The 27,935-nt window shown below is 45.1% G+C and overlaps 1 protein-coding gene across 1 annotated transcript in view; it reads right to left on the reverse strand.

Annotated features, from left to right (window-relative positions):
- Nucleotides 1–27,935, reverse strand: part of LOC103093240 (anosmin-1-like) — a 69,881-nt gene that overhangs the window by 1,783 nt on the left and 40,163 nt on the right. Inside the window, exons 7-14 of the mRNA XM_056808477.1 lie at nucleotides 18,393–18,455; nucleotides 15,040–15,247; nucleotides 13,919–14,103; nucleotides 11,540–11,669; nucleotides 8,995–9,197; nucleotides 7,585–7,720; nucleotides 4,063–4,173; nucleotides 2,807–2,901 (exon numbers count right to left, since the gene is read on the reverse strand). Coding sequence (XP_056664455.1) covers nucleotides 2,807–2,901; nucleotides 4,063–4,173; nucleotides 7,585–7,720; nucleotides 8,995–9,197; nucleotides 11,540–11,669; nucleotides 13,919–14,103; nucleotides 15,040–15,247; nucleotides 18,393–18,455 — 1,131 coding nt within the window. The remainder of the gene's footprint in view (nucleotides 1–2,806; nucleotides 2,902–4,062; nucleotides 4,174–7,584; nucleotides 7,721–8,994; nucleotides 9,198–11,539; nucleotides 11,670–13,918; nucleotides 14,104–15,039; nucleotides 15,248–18,392; nucleotides 18,456–27,935) is intronic.

A 27,935-nucleotide genomic window follows, 5' to 3' on the forward strand; every position in this document is an offset into this window, starting at 1 on the left:
TCCTTCCTTCCTTCCTTCCTTCCTTCCTTCCTTCCTTCCTTCCTTCCTTCCTTCCTTCCTTCCTTCCTTGCTTCCTTCCTTCCTTCCTTCCTTCCCTCCTTCCTTCCCTCCTTCCCTCCTTCCCTCCTTCCCTCCTTCCCTCCTTCCTTCCCTCCCTCCTTCCCTCCTCCCTTCCCTCCTCCCTTCCCTCCCTCCCTCCTTCCTTCCCTCCTTCCCTCCTTCCTTCCCTCCTTCCCTCCTTCCTCCCTCCCTCCCTCCTTCCTTCCCTCCTTCCCTCCTTCCTTCCCTCCTTTCCTCCTTCCTCCCTCCCTCCCTCCTTCCCTCCTCCCTCCCTCCCTCCTCCCTTCCTCCCTTCCTTCCTTCCTCCCTCCCTTCCTTCCTTCCTTCCTTCCTTCCTTCCTTCCTTCCTTCCTTCCTTCCTTCCTTCCTTCCTTCCTTCCTTCCTTCCTTCCTTCCTTCCTTCCTTCCCTCTTTCCTTCCTTCCTTCCTTCCTTCCTTCCTTCCTTCCTTCCTTCCTTCCTTCCTTCCTTCCTTCCTTCCTTCCTTCCTTCCTTCCTTCCTTCCTTCCTTCCTTCCTTCCTTCCTTCCTTCCTTCCTTCCTTCCTTCCCTCTTTCCTTCCTTCCCTCTTTCCTTCCTTCCTTCCTTCCTTCCTTCCTTCCTTCCTTCCTTCCTTCCTTCCTTCCTTCCTTCCTTCCTTCCTTCCTTCCTTCCTTCCCTCTTTCCTTCCTTCCTTCCTTCCTTCCTTCCTTCCTTCCTTCCTTCCTTCCTTCCTTCCTTCCTTCCTTCCTTCCTTCCTTCCTTCCTTCCTTCCTTCCTTCCTTCCTTCCTTCCTTCCCTCTTTCCTTCCTTCCTTCCTTCCTTCCTTCCTTCCTTCCTTCCTTCCTTCCTTCCTTCCTTCCTTCCTTCCTTCCTTCCTTCCTTCCTTCCTTCCTTCCTTCCTTCCTTCCTTCCTTCCTTCCTTCCTTCCTTCCTTCCCTCCTTCCCTCCTTCCCTCCTTCCCTCCCTCCCTCCTTCCCTCCCTCCCTCCTTCCCTCCTTCCCTCCCTCCTTCCCTCCCTCCCTACTTCCCTCCCTCCCTCCCTCCCTCCCTCCCTCCTTCCCTCCTTCCTTCCTTCCTTCCTTCCTTCCTTCCTTCCTTCCTTCCTTCCTTCCTTCCTTCCTTCCTTCCTTCCTTCCTTCCTTCCTTCCTTCCTTCCTTCTTTCCTTCCTTCGGCATCTCTTCCTCTCAAGGTAATTTTAGATGACATTCATAAGAATATTGAAGTTGGAAAGTCATATTATGTTAAAATATAAATTTCTAAAACAATAGTCACTTAATTTTCTACTTGAAGTTCTGAGAGCCCTCCAGGAACAGGCCTGAGAAGACTTCTTCTATAGGATCTAGGTCAATCCACTTTGAGACCATAGCTTTTCTATTGAACCATGCATGTATTTTCCTCAAGAGAAAAATAGGGGGAAAGTTTTAGGCTGAAGACAGTATTATTTTTTTATATTTCCAATTGAGCTCAAAAGGTGGTTTTTGTGATACCATTCAGGAAATTGCTTCCTTTCCATCTCTGCCATAAAACTTGAAGGGGGAAGAGTCTTATTTTCTTCCCTTTGGCCCAAACACAGACATGTGGATGAGAGAGGGAGTAGTGAATAAAGGGGGCTGGTAGCCACAACACTTGAAGGTCGAGATGGGAAAGGCAGTCACTTTTAAGTAGGGTTGATCTTCATAATGTGATTATATCTCTCAAGAGAGATGCATTCAACAAGCATTTATTAATCACCTAATATGAACTAGGCACTGTGCTAGGACTGGGAATAGAAACACAGACACACATAATTCCTTGCCCTCGTGGAGCTTAGCTTCTAACTTATTTGAAACCTGATATTTTGTGACATAAATGGAGTGGGAAGAAGAAATTATCTAGATTCTTTTCAGAACTGGTTTTTAGGTGAAGATTGGAAAAGAAGGGATCATTGAAGCTTAAAGAGAAAAGAGAGAGTAACCTCCAGGGGGAAAAAAGGGCTAATCTGGGAAAACTAAAGTCAAACTTCATGATTCTGCAGATGAATGACAAATGTGAGATAGTAGAAGGTAGCTCTGGTTTGGGAATCAGAATACTATAGGTCTAAGCTTACCATTGCCATCCACTTCCTGTGGGACCCTGAATAAAGTATTTCTCTTGTCTGGCCTTTAGCTTTCTCATGTACAAAATGTGCTAGGTGATCCCGGTGAATTAAAAATTTTGCCTAGTTTGTCCTGTGCATTCTTAAATGGATAAACTGGAAAATATCCAGAGGAGAGCCACCAGGATAGTAAAAGACTGTATGGCTCAGCCATACTCGGATCAGCTAGAGGAGCTAGGCATGGTTGGCCTGGGAAGAGAAGACTCAGGTAGAGAAGAACATGACCGCATGAAGGAGGCAGGATGGTTCAGTGGAAAGATTGTTGAAAGTCCTGGCTCTAGCACTTTGGGGGCTTCTTTTTCCTCAAGTGTAATATATAGAGGTTGGTCTGGATGGGTTCTGGGGCTTGACCTTCTGAGTCTAAATACTTTGTGGGGTGTCCCTTGGAAGAGGGATTAGCCCTGTTCTGCTCGACCCCTTAGGGGAAGGCAGATTCAGGCTGGAAATGACAGCTGCCCACAAACAGGGAGGGCTGCCTGTGGAGGCACTCATTGAGGGTCCTCTAGTAGAGGCTGGATATCCACTTGCCAATTATCTAGTAAGGAGCCCCCACAGGTATAGAACTTATAAGGCAGTCACAGAGGGTCCTTCCAACTCCCAAACTGGTGATTTGGTGAAATCAAGCACTGACCTGCACCAAGGCTTGTGTGGCTGATGCCGTGTGGTTGGTAGCACATGAGATCGGTCTCCAGGTTAACAGGTAGATACCAGGTCTTCTTGAGCTGGCTAAAAAGAGAAAATGCAAATTGTGTGTGTGTGTGTGTGTGTGTGTGTGTGTGTGTGTGTGTGTACACATGTGTGCACTGCCTGTATTGTAGCCCTAATTCAGCATGCCCTAGCACCTCATCAGGGCTCAAAACATCTGTTGAATAACTGAATAAAATGACGGATGGATGAAATGTGATATTCTTCACTTTAAGAAATTAGTCAATAAACACTTATTAATAACCACGTGCTAAGAGAAGATCACATACAAATTAAAACAAAGATAAAAACCCAATAAATGATCATTCGATCTCCATACTGCACCCCCCCAAAAGAGATCAATTAGGAGGCTAGGAATTTCTATCAAAAATTCCCCATATGATTCTTTAAAATAGATAAAGTATTTATTAGACACTTACCATGTGTTGGGCCCTGTATATTTTATAAGAGCTGACATTTTAAATAGGACTTTAGATGGTACAAGATGTTTTTTCCCAACAAGGTCTCACTGAAACCTTCCCACCATTCTGGAAGGTGGGAACATTAACAACTTGCCTATGAGTAGACAGGAGGGAGGCAATGTGGTGCAGTGAATAGAGCCCAGACTCTGTAGTCAGAGGGCCTGGGTGCAAATCTTGCTTCTCCTTTACTTCCTGTGTATCTCTGAGCAAATTACTTAATCTTTAGGGCCTTTGTTTTTTCACCTGCTAAATGATCTTTAAACTCTCTTGGCTTCCACTTGAAATCCCACCTTTTTTTTTTTCCCCTAAAACCCTTACCTTCCGTCTTAGAGTCAATACTGGGTATTGGCTCCAAGGCAGAAGAGTGGTAAGGGCTAGGCAATGGGGGTCAAGTGACTTGCCCAGGGTCACCCAGCTGGGAAGTGTCTGAGGCCAGATTTGAACCTAGGACCTCCCGTCTCTAGGGCTGGCTCTCAATCCACTGAGCTACCCAGCTGCCCCCAAAATCCCACCTTCTACAAGAAACCTTTCCCTATCCCCCAGTGCTTTCTATCTGCTATTATCTCCAATTTACTCTGTCTAAAGCTTGTTTGCACACAGGAATTTGCACGCTGCCTCCCCTATTAAATTGCAGAATTGTCTTGCATGCTTTCACTGGCTGAGAATGGGATTGGGGCTACTTACTCCCCCAGGCTCCAGTTTGATTTTGCTGCAATCTTACCTCCCCTCCACTGGACATTTACTTGTAGGTCATTCTGTAGATAGTAGGGACTCTCCACCTGTACTCTCAGGGCAGGTACTCGCTGGGCTGCTGGTAACTCATTTAATAGCTCTGTAAAAGGAAGAGAAGGGAATGGATGTAAAGTCTGTGCCAGGAACTGAGTGCCAGAAGATTCATCTCCCCTCTGCCTTGTCAGCTTCCCCTCAGAGAATGAGTGAGATTGGAGGAGAAAACATGGAGGAGCCTTGCAAGAATTGGGTGTGTAGAGGGCAGCTGGGTGGCTCAGTGGATTGAGAGCCTGGAATCAGGAGATCCTAGGCTCCAATCTAGCCTCAGACATTTCCTAGCAGTGTGACCCTGGGCAAGTCACTGAACCCCCATTGCCTAGCCCTGACCACTCTTCTGCTCTGGCAACAATACACGGTATTGATTCTAAGGTGGAAGGGGAGGGTTTTACAAAAATCATCTGTCTGGGGAGACATGAGGGCCCCAGAGAACAACTGGAAGTGGTGCAGAGTGTTGTGTCCAGTGTCTTTATTCTCTGTCCATCTTCATGATGTGCCATCTTGCCTGAGACCAGACTCTCTAGCTTCTGCTGTGAAGGCCTACATTCCTCACTGGTGAGAGTTCTCCACAACTAGCCAGATAGACCCACCATAATGCCATCTTTGATGGCATTGCCTTTGAAATCCATGCCTTCAGTAGCATGAAGGGCAATGCCAGGCTTATCTCCTCTCCTCCCTCTTTGGCAGAAATACCACCATCTTTGGAAACAGTCATGAATCAACACCATCAGGCTTGCACAGGATGAATTCATCGATTGGCCTGTGTTTTAGTGCGGGGAGCCAACAAATCTCCACTGGCTGACAAAGTCACAGTTTGGGAGATGGGGGATGCAAGGAAACCCCCTTAAAATGAGTCCCCCACTGATCCCCCTCTGTGACTTCTCTCTCTCTCCAACTTCCCCTACTAATGGACTTGTTATGATTATTATTCTCACCCCAATACAGGAGAAATAATATGAGAGCAAATACTTATAGGTTCAATACATATATATCCCACTTTAATCCCCCTAGATAATTACCCCCAAAGATTGCAATTACAGAACTAAAGGCCAAAGATTATTGCCCATAACCCTTTCTTTCTCAAGCACAGATATGCTCCAAGGCACTACAATAAACACTGGTCAAATGCTTGAGCACCATAATAAATCTTTCCTTACAGTTATCACACTCCAATGAATTTGTTGATGAACAGAAATCAGGCAGCATTGCTAGGCACTTCAAAGTAACACAAGAAAAACAGAACTTGGAAATTGAGGAAAACACCAAATCTGGTCTGCTTTAAGTCACCTTTTAACTTTGCACCTAGATACGAAAATGTTTTGCTATTTATCTCCTAAACAATTGTGATTGATAGTGAAAGGTGATCAAAAGCACAATGATCCTCTCAGCAGGTCAAGGGGTATTAAACCTACAAACGACTTTATTCATGTTATTCATATATATCACAGAGTGTTATAGAAATGTAGTAAATGATCACAGAATTCTTTGTTGTAGTAACATCACAAGAGTGTTGTTTAGGTGATTTGATAATATCCAATCAGAATGTAGAATGTCACATATGTAGAAAATTGATTGTGTGTCAAAGAAGTATGTACCTGAAAACCACAAACCACAGTACTATGGCAGAGCACTATGTGTGATGCCTGCATACATGGGTCTGAAGGCAGAGTGTTTCTCATCTCCATTATTTGACCAGATTGCCACACCTAAATGGAGAAAACCTTGGACCCTCAGAGAGACCACTGGACTGATCTCAATACTTTAGGATTGAAATTATCTTGAGAGACTGATCTTTGGGTATTGATGATATCATGTTAGGGCAGCATCTTAAGCTAGAAAGTGATAGAGGTATCCATGGTGCTCCCTTGACCAGGGATGACCTGAGCTGGGTCAGGAAGCCTGATAAATAGGTTTCAGGAGCTCATTATTCAGCTTCTCCCTTGACCATCCCAAGACCTCTTTAACTGGTGAAGCTAACTAAGAGGTGGTCCATCAACTTCTCCATCCCCACAGGTGGACAGATCCCAAATGCAGGAGAAGAACCCTCCCCCCTTTCATTGATTAACCAACTTCTGTTGAAAAGAAAACTGTTCCTTGGGATCCCTAAAGATAAAGAAAATGCAAAAAGCAGGAGACCACGTGGTATCTTTGACCCAGATCCCATTTACAGGAATACATGATAATTCTCCTTAATATATGTGACAATCCAATATATGAAAAAGGAAGCCTTCTTCCCTGGGCACCACTCCCCATGTGTGTTATCTTTTCCCATTAGAATTTTAAGTATTGAGGACAAAGCTTGGTAAAGTTGGCCTCATATTGAGTGCCAAAAAGGGTTTTCATTCACTTGTTCATGCTTCAGAAAAGGATTGTAGAGTGGTAACATCTGGTGAATACATTAAAACTGGAAACCTTTCCTGCCTCTCCTAAATTCGAGTGCTGATGTTGCTGCTGCCCGGTGTTTCAGTCATCCTCACTCACATCCAGTCATGACCCCATTTGGAGTTTTCTTGGCAAAGATACTGGACTGGTTTGCCATTCCCTCGTCCAGCTGATTTTGCAGATGAGGAAAGTGAGGCAAACAGGGTTAAAAGACTTGCCCAGGGTCACATGGCTGACAACTGTTTGAAGCTGGATTTGAATTAAGTTCTTCCTGACACCAGGTCCAGCACTCTCGCCCCTGAGTCACCATGTTGCCCCCTTAATTCTCATGCCTTTCCTCTATTGGCTATTTCAAATGTGCTCTGTATATAGTTTGATTTTACATCATCATTTGCATGTTATCTCCCCCACTAGACTGTGCATTCCTTGAGAGCAGGGACTATGTTGTCTTTCTTTATAATTCCAGCTCTTAGCACAGTGCCTGGCACATAGGAGATGCTTAAGAAATGTTTATTGACTGATTAACTGACTCAAACCTCATCATCTGTGACCATCTCCTGGGACCATATTCATTGCTCTGGGAGGAGGATCTCATCAGGACCCATAACCCAGCCCAAATTTGCCTCTACCACACACACACACACACACACACACACAGAGTCCCCTAAATTCTTGCTTATCTCAGCTTTAACTCACTTTGAATCCCTTCCTCTGACTAGCCATAATGGGCCAAGAGCAGAACCTCAAAGGCGTAGCTTCGAGACCTGCCTTTGACCCATACAGGTTATCGACTCTCTCTCCTCCTCTCTCTTTTCTCTCCTTCCCAGCCTCGCTATTCCTATCCCAGACCACTGGATCACCAAGCTCCAGACATCCCCTCATGTACTGAGTCTCCTAAAAGCTGCTCATCTCCTTCCTCTCCATCTCCTGCCAATGACTGAGTTATTCTGACCTCAGAACTGGCTCTGGCCACCCTTGGGGCACTCTGGACCCTCCTCCACAGGCCTGTCCAGGACAACTGGCAGCAGAGATCCCAGCTGGACCCCCCAGCTGGCAAACTCAGACTCAGGCCTACCTCCTGCTGGCATGACAATAAGCATCTGAGACTTGGGGCTCTTGAGACGTTTCTGGCTCCAGAAGGCAACAGTCCGCACTTGCACCTGGTAGGCTGTGCCAGCTTCCAGTCCATCGAGTCGTACTTCAGGTTTTGCCTATAATGGACAAATCAAGACATCTTCAAAATAGTCTTCCTGATCTATAGGCCTGATGGACAGCGACGCTCCCCACCCAGGCTTTCCTCCATTGAACTTCAATCAACAATGACTCCTCATAACTCCAGCTAGGGGCAAGGCGAGGCAGTAATGGCTGGTGGCCTATCCCTGAAGACTTTGCTGCCAGACCTGCCTCTGACAGGGAGAGATGATGTGGGAAAGCCATGGAATCTCTTGGGAGTTCCCAAGCAGGTGCTTGTCTGTATAATCCAGAGATCAGATAAGGAGCAAAAGAATCTCCAAGCAAACGTAACACAGTGCCTGGTGCCTAGTGGGCATTTAGGAATGTTTATGTGCTGATTAATACTACTGTTTCTCTGAGCCTCAGTTTCTTCATCTGCAAATTATTGAAGGAAGTCTGGATTTTTGCAAACCTTTAAATGACCTGCCAACCATTTTTCTATTTATGAATAGGATCTATTTACCAGTATCTTGGCCCCTCTCTCCCCTCCCCACATCATAGAATGCATTCTCTGGCAAAGATATTTTTATATATGTATATAAATGATGCATTTTAGGTTTCTGTTTCTCAGTTCATTCTCTGGAGGTGACATTCACAAGTTATTCTTCAAATATCGAATCTAGAGTCGTAAATAATGTTCTCTCGCTTCTACTCGTTTGGCCGTTCATTATCCCATGGAATGCTCTCCAAGGTTTTTAACAAATCAGCCTGCTCACTGTTTCTTACCACGTGGCAGTATTCCAGCACCATCCAAGGCCACCCCTTGTCCAGCCATTCCCTGACTGATGGGCATCGCTTCAGGGCCCAAGTCTTTGCCACCACAAAGACAGCTGCTAGAAAGATTTTGGAACATGGAAGTTCTTCTCCTTTCCCCAGTCATCTTGGGAAACAGACCCAGCCCTGGTATTGCTGGATCTAAAGGGATGCGCAGTTTTACAGCTCTCCGGGCCAAATTCCAATTTGCTGTCCAGAGTGGTTGGACCAGTGCCCAGTTCCACCAAAAGGGTGTTCATGTCCCTGTTGTGCCACATCCCCTCCAACAACCACCATTTTGCCCTTTTGTCATCATGGCCATTCTCATGAGGGGGAGAAGATATCTCAGAATTCTTTTGGTTTGCATTTGTCTCATTTTGTCAAATCCCCATCATTTTGGCTTTTCTTCCGTCCCATTGACTTGTCCAGCTCCACCCCTCAGCCTCCAGCACAGACACAGACACACACTCCCTCCCCAGCCAGGCACTTGAGCCTTTACCCTGGTGACTCTCAGGCTCCTCATCTTAGGAGAAGGCCCATCTGCTTCTGGTGCCCAGCAGCCCCAGGAGACCCTGTAGTGATGGACAGCCAGAGCCCCCTCAGAAGGGGGATCCCAGGAAATGATGATGCTGTGAGCCCCGTCAGGGCTTGCAGTGATGTTGCCTTTTCTGAGATTCTGGGGGGACCCTGGAGGCAGAGGAGCTGGGAGAGACGGAGCAGAAGACAAGAGAAGACAGAAGAGAAGGAATCAACATGTGAACCCCTTTCAGTCACTCAGTCAAGAGCAGCTTTATTAAGTGCCTACTGTGCGCCAGCCACTGTGCTAAATCCTTGGATCCCAAGTGTGGAATGAAGCAAGGGAATGAACAACTCTGGCCCTGACCCCGAAAGCCCCAAGGAAGGAGGACGTCACAGGGCCAGGGTTTGGGGTGATGTGAGACAGGGGATCCGGACAGAAGGCCCTGGACTGGCTTCTAGGAGGGGAAGGTTGTCCGCTTTAATGCTGACTCTCTGGATTCCCCCTCAGTCCTTCAGGGCCTCTCCTCCGGCTTCCCACACTGGTCCTCCCCAACATTATCTCAGGGAAGGACAAAAGGGTAACAATTCCTAGGGAACTAGGGCAATGCTTCTCCAAGGGAGGGCCGCGGGTGGACGGGCCACTGTGTCCTCCGCCTGTCTCCAAATCGTCACAAAGTATACATCCCCGACCTTGGCCTCCATTGCAAATTGAGCTCCTTCTGAGCTTACAGTAAATGTCAGGAACCTCCGGAGCTCAAACAAAACAAAATGTACTTGTGGACTCCAGGAGACGAGACCTTTTTATCTCTCTGGAATTGTCACTTTTTCCTTAACTCTTTTTTTAAGTCTTTAATTTCTATCTTAGTAACAAGTAAGTCAGAAGGGCAAAACGTGCGCCAAAGAGGTTGAAGGGAGATGCTCAGGGTCGCCCAGCTGGGAAGTGTCTGCCGTTAGACTGACGCCTACAGGCCTGGAGCTGTAGCCACTGCACTACCTGGCTACTCCTGTTCTTTGGCTTTTAAAGGCCTTCACAAACCTACCCGAGCCCAACTGGCCATTCTTCTTAACCTTCTCCCCTCCACTTATTCTTAAATCCAGCGATTTCTCTTGCCTCCAGACATTTTTGCTCGCTGTTCCCCTGCCTAGAATTCTTTCCCTCCTCGCTTCCACCTCCTGGCTTCCTTCCAGTCTTCGCTAAAATCCCACCTTTTGGGAGAAGCCTTTCCTCCTTTGCCCTAATAATTGTCCTCCCTCGATTACTTTCAATTTATCCTACATAGACTTCGTTATCGAACGGAGTTGTTTTCATGTTGTCTCCCCCAGTAGACTGTGAGCTCTTCTAGGGCAGGGCTGTCTTTTTGGCTTTCTGTGTATCATTAGTGCTTAGTCTGGTGCCTGACACACAGTAGGTGCTTAATAAATGCTTAGCCCTTTTCCCAATTTTTCTTGATCCAAGTTTCTTCATCTGTAAAACGAGGGCCTTGGACTAGATAACCTCTGTCATCTGTATTCATTCATTCACTCTTTCAGACAAATGGTGACACTCCTGAAGGGTATACAAAGCCACTCAGATACACCAGGGTAAATAAGATTGGTTTCAGCTCTTTCGGGGCTTACAATCTAACGGGGTGACTGGCGGATACAGAATAACTATAACACCAATTAAAATACACTTTGTGTCAAAGCAGACTGTAAAGTCCTTGGAGATGAAATGAGATCACCTGGAGGAGTTTAGAAATTATTGATGTAAAAACATGAAATAAATGAGTTCCTCCTTCTCTGGGGAATCCAGGCTGTCATCCTTTTAAACTCTCCAACACTTTGAGTATTTGCCACCCTCAGCCACTCTGTTGGCTGCACCTAGCTCACCTGTTTGCCCCCATTACACTGAAAACAGGATAAAGTGTCCCAGGGGTGTCTGCTTTGAAATAAGGATAAAATCTTCAACTGGAGGTGTTCACTTGTAAAAGTGATGTGGGGGTACAGGTTTCCTCCCAGACACCCCAAACTTCAGAAGTATTCCAGGTCTAAAAGTTCCTTTCTGCTCCCTGAGAGGAACATCCCCACCTAGGAATTTCCCCATGATCTTCAATGAACATAGAAATGCACCTCCCATTTGTACCCTGTTAAGCATTGGGTGGTACCTAATCCAACCATCCTTTGAATTTCATAGATCATCCCTTATACCCCCAACCCAATGAATGACCTCATTTTGGATTCACCCCATCCCCACTTTCTTATCCTGCAACCCCTGTTGTCAAAGAGGTATAAAAACCCCAAAGCCATCTCCTTGGGGAGGCAGGGTTCCACCTGCACACAGTCTCCAGCCGTTCAACATTACCCCAAATTAACACATCTCTCTTTTTATTTTTAAGCTATGTTTTGGAGTCTTGCATTCTTACAATGGGCAACCTATCCCAAACCTGGGGTTTCACCCCGAAGCTCTCCCACACCAAAAGGAATTTCAGGGACCACTTAGCAGGGTCAGGAAATGTTGAGCATCTCAAGGCGCCATCTTTGCTCACCTCTGGAAGACTGGAAGTGTTTGCTGGGAGGAGTGAAGCCCCGAGTGCCATGAGCATTCACTGCGGCCACTCTGAACTGGTACCATCTGTTGGGCCCAATGCTGTCCAGGTGGGCGCTCTCCTCCATTGTCTGTGGTTGTCCATGCAAAAAGCAAAGTGAGGGAAGTGGCAACTTTTCCAATCTCTACTAAGTCAGGTCAACTGATGGTATTTTTGACCAGCTTGGAACCTGAGGCTCTGTTTGCTTGGCAGGAGGTGACAGATTAGTGAGGATTCCAGTCTGGGAACTGGTTAAAGAAATTATAAGATTGGGAGCTGGAAGGGACTTTGGGCACCATCCAGGTCAAACATTTTATGTTATGGATGAGGAAAAAAGAGATGCTGTGGGGTACTGGAAAGGACACTGCATTTGGAGTCAAAGAAACATGTCTGCAATCTGGAGCTGGCACTTCTTGCCTGTGTTATACTGAGCAAATCATTTAATTTCTCTGGATCTCAGTTTTCTCATCTGTAAAACGGGGCATGGACTACTTGACTACTGAATCCTTTTCAGCCCTAATTCCTTGATTTAACACAGTGCTTGGCACATAAGAAGAAAGTAATAATTCCCCCCTTCCTTCTCTTTCTTCTGTCAAATGTATTTCTGGAATCCTCAAGTTTGCCCCTGACCCTTAGAAATCTGCTTTAGAGGAAGTCCCAAACTGACCTTGTCTTAGACTGAACAATAGATCACTGAGCATCCATTAAGTGTCCTGAATAGGAGTAATAGAAAGGTTCAAATCCTCAATCACCCTTTTGGTCTTAAAAGTTTTCCCCATTGGATCAGAAATCCATTCCCAAGAAGACCAGCACCTGGTTGGCACCATCTTTTTGTATCCATTCTAGGTTAGGTCACTTCCTAATACCCCAGCCTTTTCCCAGGTTGCTCGAAGCCATTCAGTATGTGTTTTCTGTCCTTAATTCTCCAAAAGGTATATAAGACCCCTGTGTTCTCTTATTCTTTGGAAAATCCCCTTTGGTGGCGTGTTTTCCCAGAGACACTACAACCAGAGTGCCAGAGCTTTGGCTCTGTGTGGTGGCTGAATATTGAGCACCGTCTCTTGTCCTGGTTAAAGATTTGGTCTTTCTGATACTAGTTTTGTGTTTTTTTCCAAGTTGCCACTTCCTTCCTTCCTTCCTTCCTTCCTTCCTTCCTTCCTTCCTTCCTTCCTTCCTTCCTTCCTTCCTTCCTTCCTTCCTTCCTTCCTTCATTTCCTTCCTTCCTTCCTTCCTTCCTTCCTTCCTTCCTTCCTTCCTTCCTTCCTTCCTTCCTTCCTTCCTTCCTTCCTTCCTTCCTTCCTTCCTTCCTTCCTTCCTTCCTTCCTTCCTTCCTTCTCTCCCTCTTCTCCCTCCTTCCCTTCCTTCATTTCTTTTCCCTCTCCCTCCTTTCCTCACTTCCTCTCTACCTCTGCCCAGCAACCCAATGGGAGTACTTCCTCCTTCCCTTATCTGTGATAAGGTGGGGTGGGGGTAGGGGACTCACAAGAGGAGTGAAGGTTGCAGTTTCGGCACTTGGTTTCTTAAAAAGTTTGCCATCACTGCCTTCGACTATTGAAATTAAAGTTTTCTTATTTGCAAAGTCCCGTCCCAACCACCAAAGCTTCTCTGGGAGAAACCATTCTCTGCCCCCTTTCTAGTCAATCTGGTAAGGAATATATGGGGAAGGACTCATCTGTCGCCCACTGCTGAGGGGAATATTGTACCTAGAGACCCCAAGTTCCAAGGGATACATGATAAATAGTCTGGCCCCAGACCTCAGGAATGCGGTTTGGCTGGAGAGCCAAACCAACCCTGATGCAATGTAAACACTTAAGTCTACAGAAGAACAAAAGACAACTTGCATATCCCATGCATGTGAACCCCAACAGGGATGTGTTCCTTTTGCTCACCCCCCCCCAGTCACGGGACTCCTCACAGGGATATGTGATAACTTACCCCGTCATGGATAGGTACCTTTTGCGTCCACCCCAGACGTTAAGGCTCCTCTCACAGATATGTTATTGACAGACCATTCCTCGAACCCCTCCGACTCTCCCTTCCCACTTTTCTGGCTAGGCCTTGCTTGTCACTTAGTCCCCTTGGTCTGTGAACTCTCTAAGCTCTTCTCTCTTCCCCTTCCAGGAGGTAATCTTCATCTAGCCTCCCAGCCCTATCGTTGTCTCTCCTAATACATTTCCCTCTTTTATAAGATTTTGCCTTGAGCCTGTAATTCCTGAGGAGAATCAGCCCACCTGAACCAGGTTGGACTTCCTCCTCCAACTCTATGCTGACCTTGCTTTGGATATTGGCAGGTCAAAGTAAGAAATATATACGTCAGTGCAGAGCCAATGGGAGACGTACCAAAGCCATTGCTTTCCATTCAGTGGCATCGTCCTCACTGGGGTGAAGACCCCAGTGCCATCTGCTCTGAAGGACATAGAATACAGGTTCTATGGAAATGCTGGACTTGGACTTCCAAGAAACTTGAACTGTTCCCCCAGATCTCTCCAGAATGGTGAGGCTTTTTCTAGGCCTTAGTGGGACACCTGAAAATGAGCTGAGGTGAGTTAAAAAAGAAATACATATGGAAAGAGAAGAAAGGGAGGAAAAGAAGAAGGATGAAAAGAGAGAAAAAGGAAAGAGTGGAGGGAGAGAGTGAAGAAGGAAGAAAGAAATGGAGGGAGGAAGGAAGGAAGGAAGGAAGGAAGGAAGGAAGAAAAGGAGGAAAAGTAGAAAAGGAAGAAGGGAGAGAGGAAGGGCAAAGCAGGAGAAGGAAGATGGAAGAAAACAAAGTGGTTCTGGACTTGATGTTTTCTGTGACTGGGTCCCTGGCTATCCCTGTGCAGAGATCAATATGGAGGCTTCAGCAAGTTCATGGTGCTTCATTTCCAAGCAGATATTTGAAGGAGAAAAAGAAAGTCCAGATTTTTATCAGAACATGTTCACAGTCTCCATGTTGATAACTCTCTCCAGCAATGGAACCCTTAGAAGACAAAGAAAGCAGCTGCTGGAAATGAATTTCAGGTCATGAATTAGGGAGAATCCCAGAGACAAAGTGGTGAGGGAGGAAATGGGGCAGAAAGAATGGTGGTGGGCAGTCTGGCCTCCATCCTTGGGGGTGCGGGGTGGCACCCTGCCCCAGAGTGAAGCCTCTGCCATTAGGGTGAATTCCTAGGGTATTGAATTTATTTTGTTAATGGAATCATTTGTTGAAAGTCACAATGACCATTATTTGCATTCACTGAAAGAAAAAAAACAAAGATGTAATTAATACCCAATTGCTTTTGGAGATACGCAGGTTTCCCCCCTAGACACACCTGGCAGAGCCTGTAGGGAAGCAGAAGTCCCTGGCACCCTCTGCCTTTTGCCTCTTCCTTCATGCTCCTTGGCTCACCAGTTCTGCCTCTGGCTTGGCCTCCTTGGCTGCTACCCCTGGCATCAATGGATAGGGTGTGACAGGCTCTAGGGCGCCATATTTTTACCTCTGTTTATGTTGTCTGGAATCTGGCAGGTGTGCCCACAAGCATTGAAGCAGCACTTCCTATTCCCAGGGCATTCGCGGTCCCCCTCGCAGCTCTGCACGCAGGCAGCAGCAAAGCCAGATGCCCTTGCTGCGGGTGGGCAGTCTCCTTGCTTGACTGTCTGCAGGGTCTTCAAGAACTCACAGCTGGTCAGGCACTCGTGTTGAGTCTGGGGAAGAACACAGAAGCTTAAAGGAGGGGGAGAGGATGAAATCCATTCACTGACATGGAGATTTCTTAAGGGCTTAGTGGGCAAAAGACCCTCTGCTAGATGCTAGCTGCCCAAGAAGCCTCCCTTCAACTGTAGAAAAAAAGGAGATTCTCTGCAAAGGAGACCCTGGGAGTTGGGCAGGCTAGGAGACAGAAGGACAATCTTGTACTGATGAGAGACCCAGGGTGAGGAGCCCAGGGCATTCACAAAATTAAAAGTTGGAAGAGTCCAATCCCTACACAAAAGGAATCCCCACCATGGCCCTCTAGCTTCAACTTAAAGACCTTCAAGGAGGAGGGATGTGCACCAAGTCATCTTCCTGGGTTCAAATCTAGCCTTAGTCACATACCAGCTGTGTGACCCGGGACAAGTCACTTAACCCTGTTTGCCTCAGTTTCATCATCTGTAAAATGACCTGGGGAAGGAAATGGCAAACCACTCTAGTATCTTTGCCAAGAAAACCCCAAATGAGGTCAGGAAGAGTCAGATACAACTGAAAGAGCAAAAACATGGGAAGGACCCTTCATTGATGTGAAAGATGTCCCAGAAAAATAAATGTCTGGGACAAAAGATGGAGCAGTCATATAGTGAGAGAAAGAGTTAAATGATGACAGTTTTTGTGTTCTATTGGTGGCCACCCAAAGTCAAAGTCTGTCCTTGGGGGCAGATGTATAGGAAGTCATAGGCTGGAGTCCCACAGGCCTGGATGGATATCTAGTCATCAATCTAGAAGCAATGAGATCTAGAGTCTAGAGAGCTCAGAGTCAGAAAGGGCTGAATTCAAGTCCTCCCTCTGACACCAACTGCTCCATGACCCTCACTTAATATTTCATTGAACTGGGCAGCTCTCTAAGACCACACACTGCAGAGAAGGCACCAACCTCACTAACCTTAGACTGTGTAATCATTGTCCCAACCCCCCCTAATAATAATAGGCTGCCATTCCTGTGTGGTGTGGGAAACAATCCACCCACATTCTCCTCTTTGAGAATCACAACCACCTTGGGCAATGGTAGATGTTACTACTGTTCCCCCCATTTTATAGATATTAGAAGGATTCCGGAATTGGATGAAATACATGGAAGGCCATGTGCTTGGTAAGGGTAGAGACAGAAGGCCAAATATGGCAGGCCCAGTCCTCCAGGAACTTGTCATCTAGTTAGGGAAAAGACTTGCTCACAAATAAGTGTAAGATGTCAGGAGGGAATGTGGGCATCCAAGAAATGAAAAACAAAAACAAAAATAGGTTACTCTTGGAAGAAGAGGTGATTTGACTGTGTATAATAGGGTGCCATGGACAGCTAAGGTGGCACCATAGTACATAGTGTACCAGACTGGAATCAGGAAGACTCATCTTCTTGAGATGAAATCTGTTCTCAGAGACTTGCTGTGTGACCTTGGGCAAGACACTTTACCTTGTTGGCCTCAGTTTCCTTATCTATAAAATGAGCCAGAGGAGGAAATGACAAACTACTCTAGTTTCCTTGACAAGAAACCCCAAATAGGGTCATGGAGAATTGAACACAACTGAAACGTTTATAATTGAAAATGTTACCCTAAAAAAAGAACTACATTTCCCAGGAGCCCACAGACTTCCTGTCATTACCTACTTCCTATAGATAGGGAATATTAGGTGGGGATGTGAAGGTCCCACCTCTTTACTTCCTGTCCCAAGCTTGGTGGTGGTAAGTGTGGAAAAGAGAGAAATTATAAGGCATGAAGCAAGACAAGAAGCTAGAGATTGATCAGCTGTCAATCAAAGGAAGATTCCATTTGGAATGTGACCAGGAAACAGTGGAAGGCAAGAGCCAACTGCTGATTGATTTCTGGGCTTTTTGGCTGATGGTGGTGACTTTGAAGGAAGAAGCTGGGTTTATCTCTGGGACTTGGGATAATCAAGCTGGAGGTGGCCTGGCTGATTTGAAGGCAGAAGAAGAAGGACAATAGTCCATATCTCTCTCTGACTTGCTCTGTTTCATGGTAGTGACTGAATTGCCATTTCTCTCAATATCCTCCAACCTAATGTTCATTGTAGATAATAGGGAAACCTCCAACCCTCTTACCTCCATCCTCCATCTTTCCTGTTTTTCCCCAATAAACCTTTACTTAAGATAAAAGAAGATAGAAAGTAATTTCATTTGAGACAGCACAAACTCCTCCTGAGTAATTTAGTAAGTAGAAGAAGAAGAAGACAAAGGGGAAGGAAGCTGAACACGCTGAAGGGAGGTTGGGAGAGAAGAGGGAGTAACGGGAGAAGGGTAGGCCAAAGGAAGATAACTACTTGATCTGTTAGTTATCATTTATCCATCAAATATACCCTCTCCAATATTATCTATTACATAAGGTGGATGTTTGAACTGGCTGATCAGCCATGGACACATGGTCTTTATTTTGTATCTTCTTTATTCCTTGATTTCTAATGATCATTAATAAATCTCTTAAAATATAATATTTTATTAGAGATTTAATTTTTAATTTTTAAAAAAGTGATTGAAAAAGCCCAGGGCCTGTTACATATTTGGTACTTAATAAATGCGAGTTGACTTAATTGGTAGAATTCTTTAACTTATCAACCCAAATGGCAGGTCTGGAAGAAGAAGCCATAAATCTAGAGCTAGGTTTAGTTTTTCTAAGTCTGTGATTCCATGTGATACCCCATTCCAGTACAAAGTCCCCTTATTAGTGTCCAGAAGGATTTAAATGATTTTCACTTCAGTAGTTGAATCCTTACACATATTTGGCATGTTCAACCATGGTCGGAAAATGGACACAGGAGATGTGAAAAAAATTTCCCCCCAAATCTCCCTTAAGCTTATGTTCTTGTCCTACCTGGGGCCAGTTTTGACTGGGTCTGGAGTGCATTTTTCCATTATCATTATAAGGTTCCCTCCTCCCCCCTCTCAATTAATCACAAAAAATCAATATATTTTCATTGAATCAATTCATCAACCCAGAGTATAACTGTAGGGGTAAGTAAATCCTCTCTCAATTTGAGAAGACCAAAATAAAAAGCTGGTGCTGGTCCTACCCAGCAGCTGTAGCTTCCAAGTTCAGGGAACCTCTTGGTCCAGAGATAGGTGTAAAGAAGAATAGACAGAATTACCGCACATATCTCCCAACAATGATTCTTCGGAGCATCCCATAGGGCTCTGCACGGCTTCAAACACTGCAAAGGTCAAATGGAAGGATTATCACTAACAGCCCATTCCTTCCCTCCTCTTCCTTTCTCTCACCTTTGACCCTGGACTTCAGGCTGAGGGATTTGACTGTCCCATTGTTCAATCCAACAAAGATATGGGGAAACTGGCAGGATGTTGTCTGGGCAGTATCACAAGCTCAGAGGTAGAATCATCCTTCAGGGCCAACCCCAAGGGCTGTGTGTGTGTGTGTGTGTATGCGTGTGTGTGTGTGCGTGTGTGCGTGTGCACATGCACACAATTTTTTGACTTACAGAAAAAAGGAGCAGTGGTTCAGTAGCTCTGCTGTTTATCCTGCTTGGAGGGTATATGTAGATGGGAAGTATTCCAGCCAGGGGATGAAAGTGGACAAATTACTTCCCAAAGAATTGAATAGTTGCACACATGCCCCCCACCTTGTCTCTTTCTAGTGCTTTCTTCCCCTCATGCATTCAGACATAGCAATAATGGCTGACATGTATACAAGTCCTAAAAAGGGCTTTTCTATACTTCTTTCCATGTGAACGTCATAAAAAACCCCATGAAGGATGTGCCTTGGGCATGTCAACATGGAATCTAGAAATCCCAGACTTGTTCATCAGCTCTTACTAGGCTACAAGTCTGGGGTTTCTAGATTCCATGTTGACAGTTATTATCACCTCCACTTTATAGGTGAGAAAACAAAGATGGAGGGAAATGAGATGACTTATCCATCTAGTGTCTTGATATTTGAACCCAGATCATCCTGACTCCATTTCTAACATACTAACCACCATCCCAGGCTACCTTATCCCATATGTACCATATAGTACACATATATGGCATCCCCTCTGGATCATTTCCCTAACTTAGAATGGGTGCCTAAGAAGGGTGATTCTTGCTTTGTGTTTTAGGGGTAAACATGGGAGTATGTACTAACGTCAGAGCTCATGCTTTCCATGAACAATTAGCTAATAGACACAGTCCTTAACGAAGGCATTTACTAAAATGGAATAGCAAAAGGAGTAGCTAGAAAACATCTCCCCATGAGTCTAGGGAGCACTTTCGCACAAATGCATATGGCATCCAAAGGCTCACACTTAGAATGGAATAGCATGCCTGTATGGCAAAAGCAAACCCACAATTCCTGGTATTAAAGGGGCTAGAAGTCCCCTCTCACTTTGTAGGGTTCTGATGCAGATCCCCTTGGGTGAGGCTTCTCTGCTGTGATTTTCTTAGTTGGGTTCCCAGAGTCTGTTCCTCTTCACAATTCAACTCTTGCCTGCCAGGGAAAGCTCTCTCTCTTGTCCACAGCTGGCTCCCTTCTCTACTGCCAGAGGTCCCATTTCTGGAAGTATTTCCTCCCTCGAGTGACTGCTTTTCTGTGTCTAGGACTGGTTAGAAATTGTGTCTCTGCTCCATGTTGGATATATTCTCCTGGTGGTCCAGTAGTTTTGCTTTACAGTGACATGGTTGGTGTGAGGAGGGAGGAGAAAAAAATCCTCTACTTCCTCTAAGCTTGATTCCCTTTTAGGGTCTGGATTCTTCCTCCCCTTCTGACTCAATCTGATAAATTCTCCAATGGCTAGATAGTTAACTTTTTTTTCATATGGGCCCAAGATGTTTCTTGTGTGGTCTTAGTGGCTTCAATTCAAGTTCACTAAATAACTGCTTCACTCATTGTAGTGGGGGTATAGGAAAACCCATAATACCTTTCTACATACACATCCTCACTTTCATATATTCCTTCCTATATCCCTGTACATGTGAATGCTCACAGATCTCATCTCACACGCACCATTCATTGTTTGAGATAGAAATATCTAACAGAAACACTCCCATTGATGATTGGAGCCCAGAAGAGCAGGGATGGAAGGAAGCTGGAGTAGAGTGAGAATTTCCTCTATAACCTTCCAATTAAATGGTCATTCAGCCTCTGCCTCTGGAACTTCTGATAAAGGAGAAGCCACCACCTCCCAGTCAGCCTTCTCTTCTTTGCAATAGTTTTGGTGGTTAGAAAGTAATTTCATGATATTATTATAGTTAATTAAGAGTTAATTAATTACTTGGACTAATTAGCGATTCTTGGTAAGTAGGACTAGGTTGGTTGGCTAGAGAAAGAAGATTGAAGGGTTACCTTAAGAAGTCAGTTAGAATCTTCATGGAGGTTCCTTAAGGAGAATTTCCATGAGCCCTAGGTGATCTGTGGGAAATAATAGACACTCTTGGAAACTGGATTCTCTTAAGAGTGGTTGGTTGGATCTTTCCTCTGGAAAACCCTGAAAGAGTTGGTGACAGTTGGTTTTGGAAGCCACTTGGATATTTGGGGAAAGTTTGTGGAGGAGACCAACTGTGAGGAGAGACTGGCTGAGTCTTCTCTATGTCACTCCAGAGGGAAGTAGGCCCAAAGCAGGGCCTGGAGAGAGCTAGCAGCTGGGAACCTGATAGTGGCTGGATTGATCTCTAGCTGGAGAAAGTAAAAGGAAACAGCAGATTTTTAATATTTATAAGAAGATAATGAATAAGTGTAGTTTAGAAAGATTAGACATTAAGTATTTAGTCAGTTGAGGAGTTTAAGTCAGACTGGAGAAGTCAAGTAAGAAGAAGTCTCTCGCGAGACAGCGGGGACTGGGATAGAGTTTAGCTTTCTTAGATGAGGGAAATTATCTCAATCCTCTATGAATCCTTTCCTTCCTTTCCCTGCTCCTTTCAATAACATATTAAATTCGGTTTTGTTATAAGCTGTCTCCAGGCAGTTTCCATTTACCAACCCTTCAACTGGGCCCCAACTGCTATAATGGAATCTCAACCAATACCAGCTGACAGGCACCTGTACCCAAGATCAATAATAACTGGCCCAATCGGCACAGTATCAATTTACATCATTACAATGTCAAACTCGAAATCCATTTCTCTGCAATGGGGACCACACCAGAGCAGAGCAAGCAAGAGGATATTTTGGTTGGAGTAAAGAGAAGGAGGGCAGGTCGAGAATCTCCATCTCCCACACTTTGAAGGGCTGGTGTTTGAATTGGGGATTAGACTAAACCTGTGCAGGTCCTGAAGAAAGAGCTAGACGCAAAGGGAAGAGCTACCAAAAAGCAGATTTCAGCTAAGCAGATGTGAAGAGTCTTCTTAACCATCCCACTATCTCCAAAAAAGGACAGAAGCCTTCTGGAGACTGGGACCTCTGATTGCATCAGTAGCCATTTATTCCAGCATCCTCGGGCCAGAGGAATGGACGTCAGTCCCATTCTCTTACTCAGGCATACAGCATCTGGCAAGGACAAAATTCATCAGAATAGATGAAAGGCCTTCATTAGAACAGGGAACTCCTGGGTGAACACACTCCTTCCATGAATGCAGATTGCTGCCTTCTCTGCAATGTAGTTCCTTAGGAAGTTGCCTAAAGTTTTGAGAGCTTAGGTGACTTGCCCAGTGCAGGACTTGATCTACCTAGCTTCAAGGCTTGCTCACTAGCTACCATGCCATGTTGCCTCTTGCATTAATATTTCCCTAAATCCTACTCAAAAAAATATTTTTAAAATAAAGGGACAACAACCAAAACCATGATAGGATTGTTGTTGTTCAGTTGTGTCTGACTCTTCCTGAAGCTATTTGGAGTTTTCTTGGCAGACAATGAAGTGGTTTTCCATTTCCTTCTCTAGCTCATTTTACAGATGAAACCAAGGCAAACAAGGTGAGGTGACTTGCCCAGGGTCACACAGCAAGTTAATGTCCAAGACTAGATTTGCACTCAGGAAGATAAGTCTTCTTGACTCCAGGCCCAGCACTCTATCCACTGTGCCACCTATCTGAAAAAGAATGATACAGCAACTCACTGGTTTTCTTCCTATATTTCTGCCCAAATCTGAGAATTCAAGACAAAAAAAGCCTCATGGTATTAAATCCACCTCTACACTAATATTTAAACTTCCAACGTTTAAGGTCTCCTAAGAGTTGTATAAATGTGAACTTCAGATCAGCACACACAAGGGCACAGTGACCTGTTGTAGTAGCAGGAAATTAGGGCAGTGGTTGCCAGTTCCATGCCTTTTCTGCTGTGTTACTAACAGCTTCCTGGGGACTTGGAAGCTTTAAGGCAATTTGTATGACCCAAATACTAGCATTTAGAGGCATGATTGAAACTGAAGTTAATGATGTGATCTTATCTCAGCCAGGAGTCAGAGAATAGGCCCTATTTTATGTGTCTTTGTACCCCTGGTGCCTAGAAGAGTGCCCAGCACTTTGGAAGTGCTCAATAAATGCTCTCTGAATGAATGGATGGATGGGTGGATGGATGAATGAATGAATGGATGAATGGATGGATGGATGGATGGATGAGGGTTCTGGGACTCTTATTGAAGGGAACAAATAAAAGAAAGGAAAGGTTGCCTGAGGAATGTTGATGTCCCAGCCAAGTATGATGAGTCTTTTCTAACTGAAGCCAAACCATGAAAATGTGTTCAATAGACCTTGAGGTATGTTGGTCCAGGGCAGGTTCCCAAAGGATGCCGATGAAGCAGGCTCAGCGGCAGATGACAGAGCCATCAGACAACAGCAGCAGTTCTCTGAGAAGCAGCAAATGGAGACTGGGGCTTGGTGTGGAGTAACTGCAGAGGTGAGGTGGACAGGACACAATGAGGGGAGCTCTGGGACCATGCCAGGAGTGCTGGGAGAACACACATTGGGAAGCAAAGGAAGGGGGTGGGAGATGATAAAGCTGAGAGGGAGGATAGCAATATGCAGCCCTGCCTCTGGAGTTGTCCTCATCTTCTCTTCCCAAGTGCAAGGAGGAGCTGGGAATGAATCCATCACTTGCCTTTCCCTGGTATTTTCCTTGCCATGCTGCCCTTAGTTAAATGTTTTGCTCTGGTTTCTGCTTGATCTGTTAAAGAATGCACTGGATGGGGGCTTGGGCTGTATTTCCATAATGCTGATGACCTCCCAACACTCCACATTGAAGTGAGATATTTGCTACACACTTAGAAAGAAAAGAGAGAAAGGAAGGGAGAGGGAGGGAGGAAAGGAAAGAGGAAGAAATAAGGGAAAGGAAGAAGAGACATATAAAGTGAGCTTTTATTATACTTGTTGTTGTGGATCACAATATTTCTGTTGGAGAATAATAGACATTTCTATATTACATGTAAGACATGATAAACTTCCTATTGGACATTTGGTGCCAGCTGCAAGGACTTAGAATTCTAGGAGGATGTAGCAAACTCTGAGTGGTTTCTTGGTCCTCCCTGACTCCATAAGGGGGTGAAGTGCGCCCTCCATTGAAGGAAGAGAGAACTTTTGGCTGGCTCTTTCTTTAGCCCTCTAAGGTCTTGCCCGGCAGAGATTTTTACTGAGGGGTTGGTTGGTGAAGGACTCTACCCTAGCATCCTGGTGATCTCTAGGCTTGGGGGATTCAACGAAGCAAGCTTGTGCCTGGGTCCTAGTTACCTTTCTGCTTGTTCTTTCCAGATTTTACTGACTCTCAAGTTTCAAGACATAGTTTTGTGTCTATCCCGAGATGGATATATCCAAGCTTGGAGGTTAACTTGTGAATTCAAGGGGTCCAGAGGGCCTAAGTCAGTGATGGCAACCCTTTTAGAGAGTGAGTGCCCAAACTGCAACCCTCATGCCACATGTGTGCCCCATTGCCTTACCCCAGACAGGGGAGGGAAGAAGGGTTCCCATTGGGCTGCTGAGCAGAGGGGTGGGAGAGGTGAAAAATGTCCTCAGGTGTGTGTGAAGAGGGGGGAGCAGCCCCCTCAGGCACACATGCCATAGGTTTGCCAACACAGGATTTCCTGGTAAGTGCTCCAGTACTCATGGAGAAGATGACCACTAAGAAGAGGACTGGTTCAAACTTGGACCATTTGACCAAAGGACATGTACTGGGTCTTGTTTGGATAATGCAGAGCCAAGGTAGAATGTAAGATGTCTAATAAGGAATCTTGGAAATTACTTAATGTTTAATTGGTTTTTAGTATTAATCTCCCGGCTGAGTATATAAGTTGTTAGCATTGTTAGTCTGACTATCAAGGCACCTTTGTGAATATCTTCTGTGTTTTGTGTTGACATCCTGGGCATGTAGGAAATAAATAGTTTCCCCTTACTGGGTTGCTGTCATTCCATGGATATCTTCCTTTCTGCTACCAACTTTGAGTCCAAGCCCAAGCTATAAGCAATCATCCCAGAGTTGGAAGAGTTAGAGAAAAAGAGAACCAATTTCCTTCTGTGAAAGATCAGGTTCTCCAAGGATTGAACCCAGTTGGACAGCATGTGTGGTTCCAGAACAGAGAGGTCTCTTCAAGACAGTATATAGGGGGCAGCTGGATCGCTTAGTAGATTGAGATCTAAAGATGGGAGGTCCTGGGTTCAAATTTGACCTCAGGTACTTCCCAGCTGGGTGACCCTGGGCAAGTCACTTGACCCCCATTGCCTTGCCCTTATTGCTCTTCTGCCAGGGAACCAATACACAGTATTGATTCTAAGACAGAAGGTGAATGTTTAAGAGAGAGAGAGAGAGAAAGAGAGAGAGAGAGAGAGAGTGTGTATAAGACCAAAGTCCCTGTGGGTCCTGAAAGGGTTTCATTAATGTTTTACATAGATTTCTAGGTGCCTTGTTCTTCATGTTAAAAGCAGATGAGAGGAATGTTTCCTATTATTCCCCTTTCCTAGCAAAAAGCAAGCCATAACTATACAGTTGCCATTTTACAGATTTTATGTGTTTTCACCCACTTATTTATTTTCTTTTCTCTGTGGATTTTGTCCTTGTGGAATCTAGAGACCCCCAAACCCATAGCCTGGTGAGATCTGATGACCTCCCAGTCTAGTCAGCTTGAAAGTGAAAACCTCAAGTATAGCCTGGTCACAAGGGAGTTTCTCCTGGAGGGAAAGTCCAACTTCAAGAGTCTCAGACTAACAATAAACCTTAAAGTAGTTTAAGTGGGAGAGCTAATCCCATCAGGTGTTAAGTATCTCTTTTGTCCCAGGGGTTCCTCCCCTTAGGCCAAAGTCCTTTACTCGGGTGGCCCAGTCCTGGACTGGGTTCTTCCCTTTTGTGTCCATTGTAAAGCATCATCTTCTCACCGTTATTCCTGTCTGGGACTCCTCATTTCCTTTGTTTCCATTGTAGTAGTAGTGGTAGTCTCTCGGTGATGGAGAATGTCTATACCATTGTAAAGCCAATCAACTATCCTCTCTCCTCCTTAGTCCCCAGATCCCCTAAAAAGGTATTTAAACTTCCCAATTTTAATGGCTCTGAACTATTGCAAGGTCAGCCCCTTTGGCAGTTGGCTTTAGGAAGTTGATTGCATTTTTGAGTTTCTCTTAAGCTCTCCCTTATTTTCAGAAAGCATAAGTAGTTGGTATAGCTTAATTCTGACTCCTCAAATTTCCCTAGGAAAACAAAACAATAAGAACCCCCCAAGCCATCTAGAATGGCCCAAACTACAACTCAGGGTCTGAGATTGGGGTGGTGGTGATGTGGTCCTCCTTGCTGAAGATTACTGCAAGGCAAATTTCATTCCTATGAAATGCTGCCACCCAGGGCTTCCTTGACACATTCCATCCCTCTGGCATGACAAAAACCCATTTATTCCCATTTCTCAAGGATAGAAATAGATATTATGTTCTTATTTGAGAGAAAAAGGGGAAAGGAGAGGCAGGGAAGTTTGTTAATTTCCCAGAACATGTGGGCACAAGATGCCCAGTTGTGATGAGTGAGACCTCCCTGTTTGCTCCATCCCCACTTTTAGATCTGCTCCAATATAAGACTGGTTCTCAAGCAGACATTCTGGGAAGGGTGGGCATCTCTCTACACCCATTCATTCTCAATGATTCCTGCAGTGATCTAGTCCATGGATTATTCTGGCCCCCTCTGCCTCTCTTCCTCTGTTTCCTGACTGTCTTATTACTAAGGTGTTGATCATCATCTTTTACAATATAGGACAGCTTAAGGGAATGGTCCTCCCATTCTCTCTCTCTCTCTCTCTCTCTCTCTCTCTCTCTCTCTCTCTCTCTCTCTCTCTCTCTCTCTCTCTCTTAACTCTTACTTTCTGTGTTAGAATGCAAGTATTAGTTCCAAAGTAGAAGAGGTGTAAGGACTTAGTAATTAGGGTTAAGTGACTTGCCCAGGGTTGCCCAGCTAGGAAGTATCTGAGGTCAAATTTGAACCCAGGACCTCCTGTCTCTAGGCCTGGATCTTAATCCACTAAAGCCACCTACCTGCCTCCTCACACTTTATTGGTCTTGCATCCCTAGCAGTGAGCTCACTCACTGGCAATATGTATATGCTAACTTATTTATCTATAATGTCCCTTTAGTATTATACTAAAAATTATATACAGATTGAAAGCACCTGGCAAACTTTCAAGTATTATATCCATGCTAGCTATTATTATATCATAAAACTTAATGCAAAAATAGAAATTAAAAGAGGAAAAGTTCAGAATGTCACCAACACAGCTAAGGTCAAGGGGGAAAAAGAGGGGCTGATCTGAGGGTCCCCCCAATGTAGGTACCAGGAGGAACTCACCATTGAGAGAAGAGGACCAGCAGGGCGGAAAGATATTTCAAGGTAAGAAGACTGTAGGGAATGATGGATGTTCTCGAGTGAGGAGACACCCCCCCCTCCCCCCGTGTTGAGCAAATTTTCAGGGTAAAGCAATAACTCAGGTCCCTGGGGTCAGAGTCCAGAAACTCAGTCCAAAGGGCTTTCTTTTTGCTTCTGTTTGTATTTCCAGCACCGAGGACAGCACTGGACACATAGCAAGTGCTTATTTCTGTATCTATCATTCATTATCTATCTATCTATCTATCTATCTATCTATCTATCTATCTATCTATCTATCTCTAATCAGTCTATCTATCAATGTATCCATGTATCTATGTATTTTGTCGTTTATCTGATACCCATGTAACTGTCATCTATATATCCCTTATTGTGGATGTATGCCTCTATCATCTATCAACCATGTATCTGCCACCTAGGTATCATTTCCCTGTATTGATCCATGTATTTCTCATCTCTCTATCTAGCTCTCTAGCACTGCTCTTTGTCTCTCTCTGTCTCTCTCTCTCTGTCTCTGTTTCTCTAACAGGGGAGGGATGTGGCCAGACCTGAACTTTCAGAAAGTCATTTTGGTAGCTGTGAAGGAGAGGTTGAGGCAGGGAGGCCAATTTGAAGGCTATCGTATTAGTCCAGGCAAGAGATGCTGAGGGCCTGACCAAAATGGTGGCTGGGTGAGTCATTGCCAGTGGCTAAGTACAAGAGATGTGGTGGAGATGACAAAGATTAGACTTGGAGTGAGGGAGAATAAAGAATCCAAGAGGACACTGAGTGGTTGAACTTGACTGACTGGAAGGATCGTGGTGCCTTTGAGAAGCAAATTTGGGAGAGGGCGCATCCTGGGAGCAAGGCAATGTGAGGAGATCTGGGGTGCAAATGGCAAGCCATCCATGCTGCCTGGTCCTGGGGGTATATCGTCTGTCTTACC

This window comes from Monodelphis domestica, chromosome 8, assembly GCF_027887165.1.
Source record: "Monodelphis domestica isolate mMonDom1 chromosome 8, mMonDom1.pri, whole genome shotgun sequence".
Lineage (NCBI taxonomy): Eukaryota > Metazoa > Chordata > Mammalia > Didelphimorphia > Didelphidae > Monodelphis > Monodelphis domestica.